The 14555-nt window shown below is 33.8% G+C and overlaps 1 protein-coding gene across 1 annotated transcript; it reads left to right on the top strand.

Moving 5' to 3' along the window:
• Nucleotides 1-2047: 2047 nt before the first annotated feature.
• On the top strand, nt 2048-5927 carry LOC105964607 (uncharacterized). The gene is made up of 4 exons (XM_088820209.1): nt 2048-2052; nt 3595-4697; nt 4891-5296; nt 5387-5927. The coding sequence occupies exons 1-4, from the start codon at nt 2048-2050 to the stop codon at nt 5925-5927; spliced, it is 2055 nt and encodes a 684-aa protein (XP_088676335.1).
• The last annotated feature ends 8628 nt before the right edge of the window (nt 5928-14555 follow it).

Raw genomic sequence — 14555 nt, 5'->3', positions numbered from 1 at the left:
CTTTCACTATATGAAATAAGTACAAACCCTAGCCTCCCACGTCATTTCAAACCACAACCACCCACACTCATGCTCTTTCTCTCTCTAGATATTTCTCCTGATGCTTTGTTCTTCCTCAAAGATTCATTTAATCCCCTTATTCAGCCCCTTCTCTCTCTCGCTATTCAACCTTTCCTTACCGTCGATCCACCTTGGAGCATCCGCCATAGGATCTGACGTTTCTCCTCTGTCGCTGTTGCACCACTCCAGGCGTTTCTCCTCTGTCACCGCTACATCCTCTGTTCTAGGGGTGGTAAACGAGCCGAGCCAGCTCGCGAACTCGACGAGCCGGCTCGACAAAGGCTCGAACTCGAGCTCGAGCCCAAATTTAGTTGTTCGACAGCTCGCGAGCTGCTTTATATATATTATTCTTATTCTTATTATTATTATTATTATTATTATTATTATTATTATTATTATTATTATTATTATTATTATTATTATTATCATTATTAACTAAATAGTAAATAGTCTATAATAATAAATATTTATAGTATTTAAATAGAAACAAATATATATTACTTAAATAATTCACAATAATATAAAATATTATAATAATAATACTAATAGGAAAATTATATATATATATATATATATATATATATATATATATATATATATATATATATATATATATATATATATATATAACTAGAATTTATTATTTATTTTATAATTTTTTTTCCTATAAATAAGTTTTAATAAAAAATTAAATGATTTTAATAAAAAAATAATAATAAAAAAAAATTAAAAAAATAAAAAAAATAAAAAAATAAAAAAATAAAAAAATAAAAATTAAATGATCCCGAGCTCGAGTCCGAGCCAAAAAAAATTGGCTCGATGAGCTCGAGCTCGAGCTGGCCAAAAGAGCCGAGCTCGGCTTGTTCCCACCCCTACTCTGTTCTGCCATCGCCCCCCATCGCTCTTCAGCCACTGGTCCTCCGGCAATGTCCTCTATTGAGGCCTTCGCTCATTTAACGTGGCGGAGATTGAAATAGGTATTTTTTTTATATGATTTGATTTCGGATATGACATATAGGTGTTTCTTATATATAATTTGATTTTTAAGTTTTTCCTTTTTTTACACTGTATTGTGCTTAATTTTTATTTTTTGTTTTTCATTTTTACACGTATCCAATGGGGTACAGTGATGTGTTTTTGAAAATGTTGAGCTCATCTTTTATTAAATTTAAATGTTGGGCTGGTCTTATATTTCAACGATAAAGAAAGCCACTAAGAAAGCTTTTGAAGAGATGCATCTCTGCAAAATGATAAAGAAACTATTTGTATTAAATTATTTGTTCAACGATATGTATGATTTTGATTTTTATTTGTGTTCTCGGGTGTTTCTTGTCTTGACGATGGATGGAAGTAGAATGGTTTTTAGATTTGGGTGGTACAATTTTTTCACGAATTTAATTGTGAAGTTTTTTGTTGAACAATGTTATTTTTTGTGTGTGTGTTATGGTTTTACAATGTTTTGATATTACAGTGCGGTTTTGCTGCTGACTGTGAATCGAACCTGTAAATATTAGGTGTAGAAACTTCTGTTAAAACTTAAATTTGCTACGAATTTTACTATATAAGTGCAGTGATATGTAGTCACATGTAGTCACGTTTAGTAATATTTAACTGAAGTCATATCTAGTCAAATTTAATAACATATGGACTTGTAGTACATTGTAGTCATTTGTACTCGACTCTGATTCTTCGACTCAACTGACATGTTGTTTTAATTGGCTAGAATTTTTAATCAGTTCCGTCTTTGATCGAGTTGTTTGTGTGTGTGTGTGTGTGTGTGTGTGTGTGTGTGTGTGCATTTTTTAGTTTATTACATAATGTTCTAATTTGGAAATTTTTCATGCCAATTGAATGACATGCTTGTCGTAATTAAATGAAATTTTGTATGCTTGGTGAATCTTTTTGGTCCATTTTTATGATTTATCCCTTGAAATTTATGATTTATGATTTTGACTATATAGTAACATATAGTAACATGTAGTCATGTATGAGGTATGTGGGAAGTATATGTTGGTGATGTGTATGCATATCAGTAGGTGTGTGTGTGTGTGTGTGTGTGTGTGTGTGTGTGTGTGTGTGTGTGTGTGTGTGTGTGTGTTCAAATTTGAAGCAAAAATCGTTGTTTCTTTAACTCTTTTTTCTTTTTCGCAGGTCTTGGTCTTTGAACTACTATGTAATAAGTTTTTGCGTGGTGGACTTTTGTTCGTCGTTCAAAAGAAGTCATTCTCGTCTGCTCGACGTCAATCGCCGCCTTGAATTACCTGTCCAAATCGAATAGACTCGATGATGCCAAAAACATGATGGATGAAGGTTTGTTTGTTTTAAATTCGTTTTAAATATCTTTCTACTTTCGCTTGATGAAATTGTTTCTAAATTATTGTTTTAGTTTATTCTCTTTCTTTGGTTGAGGGAGGGCTCAAATCAGATCTACAATTTTTTTTAACAAAAAATGAGATCTACTATGTTTTTTAAGATCTGTGAATAATTAATATTAAAATCTTTTTCTTTGGATTAATTTCATTTTTTTATTTTGGTTGATTCTTATGTTTTTCATTTTTGTTATAAATGATATGTCTTTTATTTTTTTGTATTTATTTGAAGATGATTCGAAATGCCTCAAGTGTGAGAGTTCTGTTTGTCTGTAGTAGAAACTTAATCAGTAGTTGTTACTTAGAAGGGTGATTTGGGTCAGGTGAATATACAGTTATGGGTTAATGGCAAATAGGCCCATGACACATGGACTTAATTAAAAAAGGGACATTCAGTTTTTTTGTCTTGCAAATAAACCCAATACTTAAAAGTTTATTTAAAATCAAGGAAAGGGTCTTTTTTCGGACATAATTGCCCCTGTATTTAATGTGAAAGCCCTAAGCTCGTTTTTTATGAATTCTGCGTGATTCTTATCTATTCTCCCCCGAATCCCTCTCTGCAACTCTATATCTCGAAACTGAGCTGCATCTACCTGTGTCTCGCCGGCCGTCGTTTTTCGTCGGCCGTCGTTTCTCGCCGGCCGTCGTGTCTAGCTTTTACCGCCGATCATATTATTTTCAACGAAGGTGTGTCAATTTTTTTTATCTGCATGCGAATTTTTTTTAAGTTACAAATTTCAACATCGCTATATGTATAGTTTGAATTGTAGTAAATTGAACACCATGATGTATGGGCGTTCAATTACTGTTTACAGAATTGTGGTTTTTTGTTTGTTGTGTATTTTTGTTTTCACGCTATTTTTTTTTTTTTTATATAATGTTGTGCGATTGGCAGTATAATTGCATGTGTATGTTTATTTCGCTGGTTGTTAATGTATTTTGACTTCTATTGGCAGTATAATTGAATGTATACGCGGATTTACTTGATGTATTAGTAATATGACTGTTGGCAGCAGTGTATTTATGTTTTCCTATGTTTGTTTGCAAGTGTTTATATAATGATACTGTCATTGGCAGTATAATTGAATGCACATAGAGATTTACTTGATGTATTAGTAATGTGGCTGTTATTAACAGTATAATTATGTTTTATATGAAATTGCAGGATGTCTAGTTCTATTGTGTTGTTGTTTAGATATGGTGCATTTTGTTCGATCACAGATTTTACAACAGGGATGAGTTTTTCCAATCTTGTGCATTTTGTTTGTTCAAGATGGAATTCTTTAAGTGTTGATAACCTGTCATTATCGTACTCTGTTCCTGAGATTGGTGTTTTTTCAATCAACGATGATGAAGATGTAAAAGGGTTATTTATTATTGTGGAACAATGGTCGATTCAGAGGATTGAAATTGTTGTGAAGCAAGTTCATGCATCTCTTGGTACGTCTGATACTAGTTACAGCTCTATGGTAGGTTCGTCGAGTGTGTTACCTGTTGCTGCAATTGAAGCAGCAGTTAATCCCCCATGCAACACATTATGTTCCATTGCGCCCATAAAGACTTTGCTTAGCTCACATTGGATAAATCTGATAACCGATGTTGGACAAGTTTTCCGTGGGGGACGTTCAGAATTTAGAATATGTTTGGCTAAGTTTGCGTATGGGCTTGGATTTGGATTCGAATTTATCAAAAACGATACGAAGAGAGTGACTGCAGTTTGTAAGCTTAAACAGGAGAAAAATTGTTTGTGGAGAATTCATGCTACAATTCAACCTTCAACCGAATATTGTATTATTCGCACATATGAGAAACATCATACGTGTGAGTCAGCATTTAGTGCTGTCAAGAAGGTTAAAATGTGCGTTAAGCTCGTAGCTGATTTAATCGTGGAGGACATTCGGAATAAGCCGTTGCTGTGTGCTAACGACGTTATTCATGACGCCAAAAAGAATTATGGGATTGATATTGACTACAATACAGCATGGAGAGCTATAGAATCTAGTCGGAGTTTTGTGTTTGGAGACGATGGAATATCTTATTCGTACCTGAAAGTGTATTTTGAAGAAGTTGGGCATTGCAATCCAGACAGCGTGTTTCACCTGGAAGTTGATGAGAAGCATAACTCGTTTAATCGTTGTTTCTTCAGTTTTGGTGCTTGTCTTTCCGGATTTAAGTTTTGCCGTCCGATTCGTTTTTTGGATGGAACATTTCTGAAGAGTAGATACAAAGGTATTCTTTTGAGCGCCATGGCGAAAGATGCAAGAAATGGTAATTTTGTTGTATTACATTCTTTATTTCAGTCCCACATATCTGTTAATGTCATAGATAGTGTATTAAGGTTATATGACTGTCACAGACAGTAAAATAAGTTTTACTGTATGTGACAGTAAAATAAGGTTTATAGACCAAGAGTTCATGAAATGACAAGTTTCTTTTTTACATTGATTTTACGGTGTTCCAGGTCTTTATCCAGTGGCATTTGCCGTTGTGCGTGAGGAAAATGATTCAAACTGGAATTATTTCATGGAACATTTAAAATGTTGCATTAGCTCAGATCGTGTTTTGACATTCGTATCCGATCGGCAGCACGGTATCTTGGAAGCTGTTAAAAATATTTTCCCTAATTGTTACCATGCATTCTGCTTGTTGCATTTAGAGAATAATTTGAGGTATAAGTTGAGTGGAATGAGCTCTAGTTATAGAGATGTTCTAGTTAGTCAGTTGATAGCATGCGCGTATGCTCCAACTAAGGAAATCTTTCATGAGAAACTTCAGAAATTCAAAATTGATGGTTCATGGAAAGTTGTTGATTTTTTGTCAGATTTGCCTTTTAAAAATTGGGCAAATGCGTATTTTGAGGGGCATAGGTATGGTGAGCTGTATTCAAATGCTGTGGAATCATGGAATGGTATAATATAGAAATTCCGACATTTGCCGATTACCCATATGATTGACAGCATTAAGGGTTATATGATGGATAAAATTTGCAAGAGGTCTGCAGAAGCGAGTCGTTGGACTACCATGTTTTGTCCAAAGATGGAAATGATTTTAAGCAATTTTGTCGAAGACGGGAGGACATGGACTATTAGAAAATCAAATCAATTTGTCTTTGAAGTGCATTCAGACTCTCATGAGATTGTGGATTTGTTTGCTAGAACGTGCATATGTCGGGATTGGCAGTTTAAAGGATTCCCTTATTGTCATGTGGTTGTGGTTCTCAAGAATATCCCCGTTGGTGAAAGATATGGGTACATTGACCCCTTGTTTTATGCCTGCAATTTTCGATCTACGTATTCTTTTTCTATTTACCCATTTATGGTGGACTTTACAAAAGTTGAGCAGCCACCTGTTGGACCTCCAGTTTGCCAGACAAGACGTGGAAGACCAAAAAAGAATAGGATTCCATCTCATGGTGAGAATATCAAGAAGAAGATCAAGTGTGGAAGATGTAAAGAGATTGGTCATCACAACAAGAAGACTTGCAACAAAGCTATTTGAAGATCTACTATTTTTTTTTTGACAGTTTTGGGATTGCATATATGAATGCTTACAGTTTTTTTTGTTCAGTAATTCTATGTTACTATCAGCGACAGTTATATTGTTTCAGTAATTTTCTTCAGTAATTCTATGTTACTTTCAGTGACAGCTATATTGTTTCAGTAAATTTCTTCAGTACTTTTATGTTACTGTGACTGAGAGTTATACTGTTTCAGTAATTTTGCTTCAATAGTTCTATGTTACTGCAAGTGACAGTTATATTTTGTTTCAGTAATACTCTTCAGTAGTTCTACGTTACTGTAAGTGACAGTTACTTTTGTGTAACTCATGTAATTTTCTTTTGAATGGTTCTGTATAACTGTCTACAACAGGTACATTATGCATGAACTGTAAGTAAGTACAACATTTTCAAATTCAGAATAATGCTACATGGCAACAGTATATTTGTTGCACTCTTGAACATAAAGTACGTATTGTAACATACTACAAATACTTAACAGTACATTAAGACCACGACCATAAAGTATCATACTACAGATGCTTAACAGTACATTTAAACCTACAACCATAGAGTTTTATACTGAAAATACTTAAACGGTCATTTAAACTTGCATTACATTAAGCCTATCACACTGGTTTTGTCCGCCTAACCCTGTGATTAACAGTGTTTTTGTGGTTCAAGAATAAGTGAACTAGTTCCTTTATGAAATTCTTAACATTTTTTTCTGCATCCAACTTGTCCACTGGCTGTTGACGGAAATACTGTCTGATTATATATACTACAAAAATCCCGTAATCCTCACTGCCGTACTCTTGCTGAGGTGAATCTTCAACTTCTTCAAGTGTTGCATCTAGCGGAATTTTCTTGATTTTACATTCTCTGGTGACTGCTTCAACAGCTTTTACCTACAATTTTGTTTATTCAGTTTTACAATACGGAGTTTCCTTTATTTTTTTTATTCAGTTTTACTTACCATTTTTTCAGCGATACACAGGTATGGATCTGTGCGTTTCAGGTTTTCCACTGCCCTTGGCTTGTAGGAGTTGTAATGTTTCCACATGTTGAGCTTTATATCCAGGACAACCAAAGTCCAATGATCATTATTCTTGCGTGTGTTGCCTTTGGAATGAAGTGGAAACAAGAGGAATCGATACTGCTGAATATGTATTTTCCGAATGAGTTGGCTCAGAATTTTATTGAAAGATTCTTCAACATTGGGTTGCTGAAGAACGACCTGTATGTTAACACACCATTATATACATATACATATATATATAAATAGAATAATATATAAATTTTAATATTTGTTGTTGACATCAGTCACATACCATAAGTGAACTTGAAAAGACATAACTGTCCCCATCCAAACCATGATTGATATTATCATTAAAATATCCTTCCTCTTGTCGCATTTGCAGAATGGACGAGTATGAATCAAGTACCTATATGCAACAAGAAAAATAGAGTTAGTGTAGAAAATCATTTGTGTAATTTACTGGTTTTGGCAGTTCTTTAGGTAAAGTGTTTGTGGTTGACAGTATTTTTGTTTTTTTTGTTAGTGGGTGCTCACTTGTGTACTGGTTGATCCCTCCTTCAACAATGTCATTATGTCAGCCATCTCAACAAACTCATACACAGTTTCGTCTTTATTGTACCAAATCGAGATCAGACCCCTACATAAAGAGCTAATGCGTTAGATTTATTTAAAGATGAATAAAAAAATGATTATATTCTCATACATACCTATGATCCTCCTCTGCTATATCTACAGTCATATTCTCTACAATGATTTTGTCCTCATTAGATAGCAGGTCGAAGATATCCCTTTTTGGTATGAAAAGTCCTTTCGTCTTTTTTTCTTGACCGGCTCTGGTTGGTTGTTGTTGAGTGCAGGCTCTTTACGTTTTCCCCGTGTCCTGTCGGCAACAGTTGATTTACGATTATGATTTTCAGTTTGATTCAGTTTTGAGCGCGTCCTTTTGTGCACACCACTTGTTTTTTTTGTTCCGATGTCCCGCATTGTTTCTTGTGGATCTGCAAAGTCTGTATCAACATCATTCGGCTTCTGCTCTTCTTTTAGGGTCGAATCAATGAAAGCTTGCAGATTCTGCTCCATATCCTCAAATTTCGTCTTTAACTGCTTATTTTCGTCACACAACTTTTCATTTTCCTGCTTCAATTCAACAACTTGGCAGTGTAATTCTTGGATGCTGCTAAATGATGTATCCGAGTTGGTTTGAGATTTGTTGACATCATCATTTGGTTCTATAGGTTGACAAACAAATGCATCTCGCTCTTTGGTTAGGACGTTGTTTTGTGCACGAAGAGTGGCTATCTCATGGTCATTCAACGTGTTTTTCTCAATTGCAGAAGTGAGTTTTGTTTTCAGTTCTTGTACTTGTCTCTCCAATCTTGCACTTGAGTATGCCTCAATCTGGCTGTTAGTTGGTATATCAATTAACCTCGCCAGATCTTGTTCTTGTATTTTGTTCGTCTCTTCGAGATTTTTAATCTTGTTTCTCAAAGCTGCTTCTTCCTCTTTCGACAATCTTTCATCAATGTCAACATTGAGAGCGGTTATTTGACCAATGAGAGTAACATTTTCACCTTGAAGTTTCTCAATGGAACTTTGCTGCTCTGATACTTGTTCTCTCAATATCTTGTTCTCAGATTCAAGCCCCTCAATTATGCTGCTCAGATTGGTCACTTGTGTTTTTGAACTGCCAGCAGCATCAAACTCATTACCTGCTTCACTGTGTTTGTGTTGATCAAACTCATTACCTGACATATACACCCCCAAGTCTTCTGCTTCATCAGAGTCAGAAGAACCACCCTCCGGCTCATCCACTAACTTCCTTTTGCCCTTCGATCTTGCTTTAATTAGTACGCTCCTTTGAACCGTTTGTTCTTCCTGCTCTTTGGTAGCTTCATTGTCATCCACATCTTCCTCTTCATTTTGAAATTGTCCTAGTAATTGAGTTTCGTATCTTTTTGCAGCCAATGGCTTAGCCGACATCTGCAAACATACAGTGTTATAGTAATTTCAATATGAAGGACAATCAATATTGTCATTGACAGTGAAGTAGAATATAGTACTGCACTATGTTAATGGTTATGACAGCATAATTGCATATGAGGATGTGTATGTGCATGATCATCAATAATAAACAAACATATAAGCAATATTACTGTCCATGGCAGAAAATTTATAAATAATTTTGCTCATTGAATATTTTTTGACCTGATCTGGTTCTATGTGCCTCATCGAGAGTACATGGGCTTGTCGGCAGACTTCATGCAAGTTCCATTTTTTGTATCTTGGAAACTTTCTCTTTTGTTCCGGCAGAATCAAGGAACAACGTTCAAGGAACCAGAACTAAAAACAATAAAACATAATATGAGTATAACAAGAAAAATATTAATAAAATTTTAGATTTGTTATTTGCGTACCAGTAACAGGGTAACACATCCATGTACGGAGTCCACAACATTTTCTATAGGTTGATTCTCAGACTTTGCCTTTGCAGTTACTTTGTGTACAGAGTTCATGAAGAACTTGACCACCTCTTCTGCCCAATTGAAGTCATTGATCCTCTGCAGATCATCCACGTACTGAAAGTACGACCAATTAACAGATTGACTTGTAGTGAAGAAGAAGTTCGTCATGAGGCTGAGGACTATTATCCTTGTAACATCTTCATGTGCTTCTTGAGTATTTGAACCTTGCAACCTTATCAATGCTGCTTTCAAGTCTTTGGAAGTGACTTTATTTAGATGACCAAAATTTCTTCTATAAAACTCTGTTTCTGGCCTGTTACTTCTTGTGCCATCGGCAATTACTAGTTTTGTTTGGCCATTCGTCAAGCCAAAAATAAGTTGACATTCTGTGGTTTTGATGGTCAACCTTTTTTTCCCAATAATAAAAGCTTGTTTATCTGGGTCATATGTCGATAAAATCCTGTGTATTAGGTGATTTGACTTTTTAACTGAACAGGGGGTGATTCTTTGACAAATGATGGGTATGTAAAATTCACCAAATGGTGTTTGCCTTAAGGAGGTTAGATGATCTTCAGTAAGATGAACCTGATCGCTAAAGTGAAAAAGTCTAGTGAAGCTTGATCTGTATTGAGGGTTCGATGGATTTTGATGTCGAATTTGTCGTATTCTTGCCTGTGTTGGCAGTAAATGTTCATCTGAATCCCTATTTTTAGGTTTTGGTGTTTATGGACGATCTGAGGGGGAGAAACAAAGTATAACAATAAATAACGGAACTGAAAACAGATATGTAGTGTATATAAAAAAATGAATTGGATGGAAGAAAAAAATTACGTGCTATAGCTTTTGTCCTCATTTTTTCGTCACTGAAGCTGAAGCGACGATGGAGAGCAACACCAGATAAAAATCACTGTTAGATGCATGAAAATAGCAGGTAATAAAAAAACTATTCAACAAGTGGCATGTGCACCACACAATTACTGTGAGCAGCATGAAAACATGGCACATACAAATAGCTATTTCTCAAACATTGGGGTTATGCAAACACACAAAATCACTGTCAGATCCAGGAAAATAAGGTGAAACAACTATTTCTCAAACATGGGGGTCTATGCAACACACAAAATCACTGTACTTAGGCAGGAAAATAAGGAGAAACAGCTATTTTCTCAAAATCACTGTCATGCAACACACAAAATCACTGTCAGATCTAGGAAAATAAGGGGAAACAGCTATTTTCTCAAAATCACTGTCATGCAACACACAAAATCACTGTCAGATCCAGGAAAATAAGGGGAAACCGCTATTCTCTCAAAATCACTGTCATGCAACACAAAAAATCACTGTACTTAGGTAGGAAAATAAGGAGAAACAGCTATTTTCTCAAAATCACTGTCATGCAACACACAAAATCACTGTACTTAGGCAGGAAAATAAGGAGAAACAGTTATTTTCTCAAACATGGGGGTGATGCAACACACAAAATCACTGTACTTAGGCAAGAAAATAAGGAGAAACAGTTATTTTCTCAAACATGGGGGTTATGCAAACACACAAAATCACTGTCAGATTCAGGAAAATAAGGGGAAACAACTATTTTCTCAAAATCACTGTCATGCAACACACAAAATCACTGTACTTAGGCAGGAAAATAAGGAGAAACAGCTATTTTCTCAAACATGGGGGTTATGCAAACACACAAAATCACTGTCAGATTCAGGAAAATAAGGCACATAATAACATCTATGTTCAAACATGGGGTTGTGTATAACAAAATCACTGTCAAATTCCCGAAAATAAGGCACATAAATCACTGTTAGATGCATGCAGGCAAAATTACTGCCAATGCAGAAAATTGAGCCCTAATAATGAAAAAACATACACAATAGCAGGATTTATGTCATAAAACAAACATTTGTATAAAATACTGTTAGAAAAAACTCACAGAGTTCGTACGATTAGGGTTTCGCAGAGTTCAACTGTATTTTTTGGGGATTTGACAGTAACTTCGAAAGATGTAGCCGAAATCGTTGAACAATCAACAAGATGAGAGTATATTTTCGAAAATCGGAGTGATTTTTTACAATTTCCGGCGAAAATCGTACTCACAGCAGCAGCGGTTTTGGTGAAGAAAAACCGGTGCAAAAATCGCAGCACTTTATGTTTGGAGTTTGTATTCGCAGAAACTAAAAGAGAGGGGCGGGGGGGGGGGGGGGGGGGGGGGGGGGTCTGTATTTTTTCACTATTTAAGGGAGGGTATTTTTCGGAAAGTGGAAGCAGATGGGCTTTTTTGTAGAACTGTTTTTTGTCTGGATTTAAATGCAAATAAGTACCACTCAATGGGCCTATTTGCCATTTGCCCTACAGTTGTATGCAGTCATATACAGTCATATATGTAGTCATGTATAGTCATGGATACATAAAACTATACGTGACTATAGAACTTGTGGTATACTATAGTCATTTATAATATCGTACAGTAAATTTATCAGGGAAAAAAATCATGTTTTTTTTTGTATTTTTCATGTAATCTAACTCGCATGTTCCATTTTGCTCTTTTAACTTGTATTTTTTTGTCACAGGTTTTGCTTTGTATAACATTATGAGATGCAAAGAATAAGACGCAGAGATGTGCCATGTGAAGTTGCATTCATGCTACAGTACTCAAAACTGATGTCACTTATGTAACTATAGATAATTGTTGATAACTATGGTCACGTGTTGTCAGTGGCGGATCTACTATGCTTCTAGGGTGTGCAACTGCACACCCTTGATTTAAAAAAAAAATATTCCTTATATATTTATGCTTTATATTTATTTCGATGTATATCTTAGTTGTATTGTAGTTCTAGCTTGAATGGTAAAGCATTCAAATATATTGTTGGGAGGTACAGAGTTCAAAACTGCATTTTACATGTTTTTTTTTTTTTTTTTTTTGTAATATTTATAATTTTTTTAAATATTTAGAGCACTATATTTTAATTATACCTTTAAATTCTTATTTTTTATATATATTTATGGTACCACTATTTAAATACACATTTTGCTACTGGAAACTATAATTAATTTACAGTTTTTCGAATATTTTCACCAAATTTATGTCGAATATTTTCTAAATTATCTCAAAGATTTATAAATGATCTTTTTATATTTGAAGTTTTACATATTCCTATTATATTTGAACCCCGTAAACTTTTAGTCCAATCTCGCACCCCCTTGGCAAAAAACCTGGATTCGGCACTGCGTGTAGTAACATATAGTTATATGTATGCTGTGTGTTTTTTAATGTATATTAATGCGTGTTCATGTTTTAAATATTATATGCACGTGATTGTGTTTTTTTTTGTTTTTTTGGGTTAGTTGATTATCAAGATTGAAATTGTGAATTTTGTTGTTGGTGTAGATTAATTTTGGGGTAAAAAGACATTACATGATTACATATAACTATACGTGATTGTGGTATACTATAGTTAGGTGTAGTACACTATAGTCATGTATAGTCAATTCCAATACAGTAAATTTATCAAAACAAAATTAAAAAAAAATTTAAAAAAAATTAAAAAAAAATTAAAAAAAATTAAAAAATTAATTTTTTTTAAAAAAAATACATAAAGGGTATGCATAAAAAATAATAATAAAATAAAAATTTATATTTTTTATTTAAAAACATCTATAAAAATGATAAATGCATGCTCAAAAATGCTAAATGGAGTTGGGCATTATGCTGTATGCAGGGGCGAAAATACTGAATGCAGCTGAGCGAAAATTGAACTTAAGGGCACAACAGTACTTTTGCTTCTCCAGGGGTTATCTCAAAGGAAGAATTTTAGGGGTGGACCTACCCCTATATATTTTTTATATAAGGGTGTATATCCAATGGACCCTTAATTATTATGTAACTCACGACATTTTCGTAATATTTCTTGTGCTATATGTATAGTACATGTAACGTGTTATGCACACAAGAGGAATCGAATAATATTCTTATTTCTCTCTATATTGCTCCATAGGATTTCTTTTCTTCTTTGCATTGTTGTTTTCTATTAGTTTTATAGCATGTTATCAACACGAGTTTGCTCTACTTTAAATATCCTTTTCTACCTAATAGAAAGAAACTTGATGGAAAGTTACGACAGTATTTTCATCTAGTAAATCAATCATTCTTTTTTTTTGAAAATGCATTTCGATATTACTCTAAGTTAATTAAACAATCGAAAAAAAAATCCCATTCCATCCAATCTCATTATAGAAATCAAAAGAGGTATCAATATTTGGTAAATCATGTGGGACTAGCTCAGTAATCTTTGGATGGTTTTACATGAATTGTATTTCTCATAGAAGATTTGGTATTCGAAATTGCATTTCTAATTGAAATTTTTTTGTAGTGATTGTAGGCACCTTTGATGTTACATGGGTATTTCTATAAATTCTATTATTAGATTAGGTAAGAATACTTAATTAAAAAATACTTATTTAAAAAAAAAGGGGAAATCCTACTTTTTTATTTTGTAAAATATCCGCCCATTAACACTTATTTGCAACTAAGGAAAATTCTCTTATATATACTAAAACCACTTCCAACTCTTTGAAACCCTAATTTAGCACAATTTCATAATTTAAACCATAATTTAGCCCCAATTTTACTAATTAACCAATTTTGACTGTCACCGTTGGCCTCCAACGTTGCCTTCTCTTTTTTTTTTTTGATTTTTTTTCTTGGCGATGACTTATTTTTTCCTCGCTTTTTGACCGCCACAAAATAATATTACTGCTAACATAATAATATTATTGTGTTAACAGTAATCTTATTGTTTTGAATTGCAATATTACTGTCTCAAACAATTATATTGTTGTTAACACATGATATTATTGTCTTGACATGCAATATTATTGTCTCAGACAATTATATTATTGTTAACACAATAATATTATTATGTTAATATTAATATTATTGTCTTAGCCTGCAATATTAATATATATCGGACAATAATGTCTTTTCTTTGAAATGTTGAGAGCTTCGTTGATTCGAGGTACCATTTGGTTGCAAATTGAGGGCACCGACAGTTGTCGAATCTATAGTGGCTATTATAACTTGTTAATTTAGAAGAATATGTAGTAGAACTATTTAGTTT

Source organism: Erythranthe guttata, chromosome 7 (assembly GCF_056151865.1).
Source record: "Erythranthe guttata isolate IM_541 chromosome 7, IM_541, whole genome shotgun sequence".
NCBI classification, from domain to species: domain Eukaryota; kingdom Viridiplantae; phylum Streptophyta; class Magnoliopsida; order Lamiales; family Phrymaceae; genus Erythranthe; species Erythranthe guttata.
The sequence above is the reverse complement of the archived record's forward strand: the minus strand, read 5'-3'. Positions and strand labels throughout refer to the sequence as shown.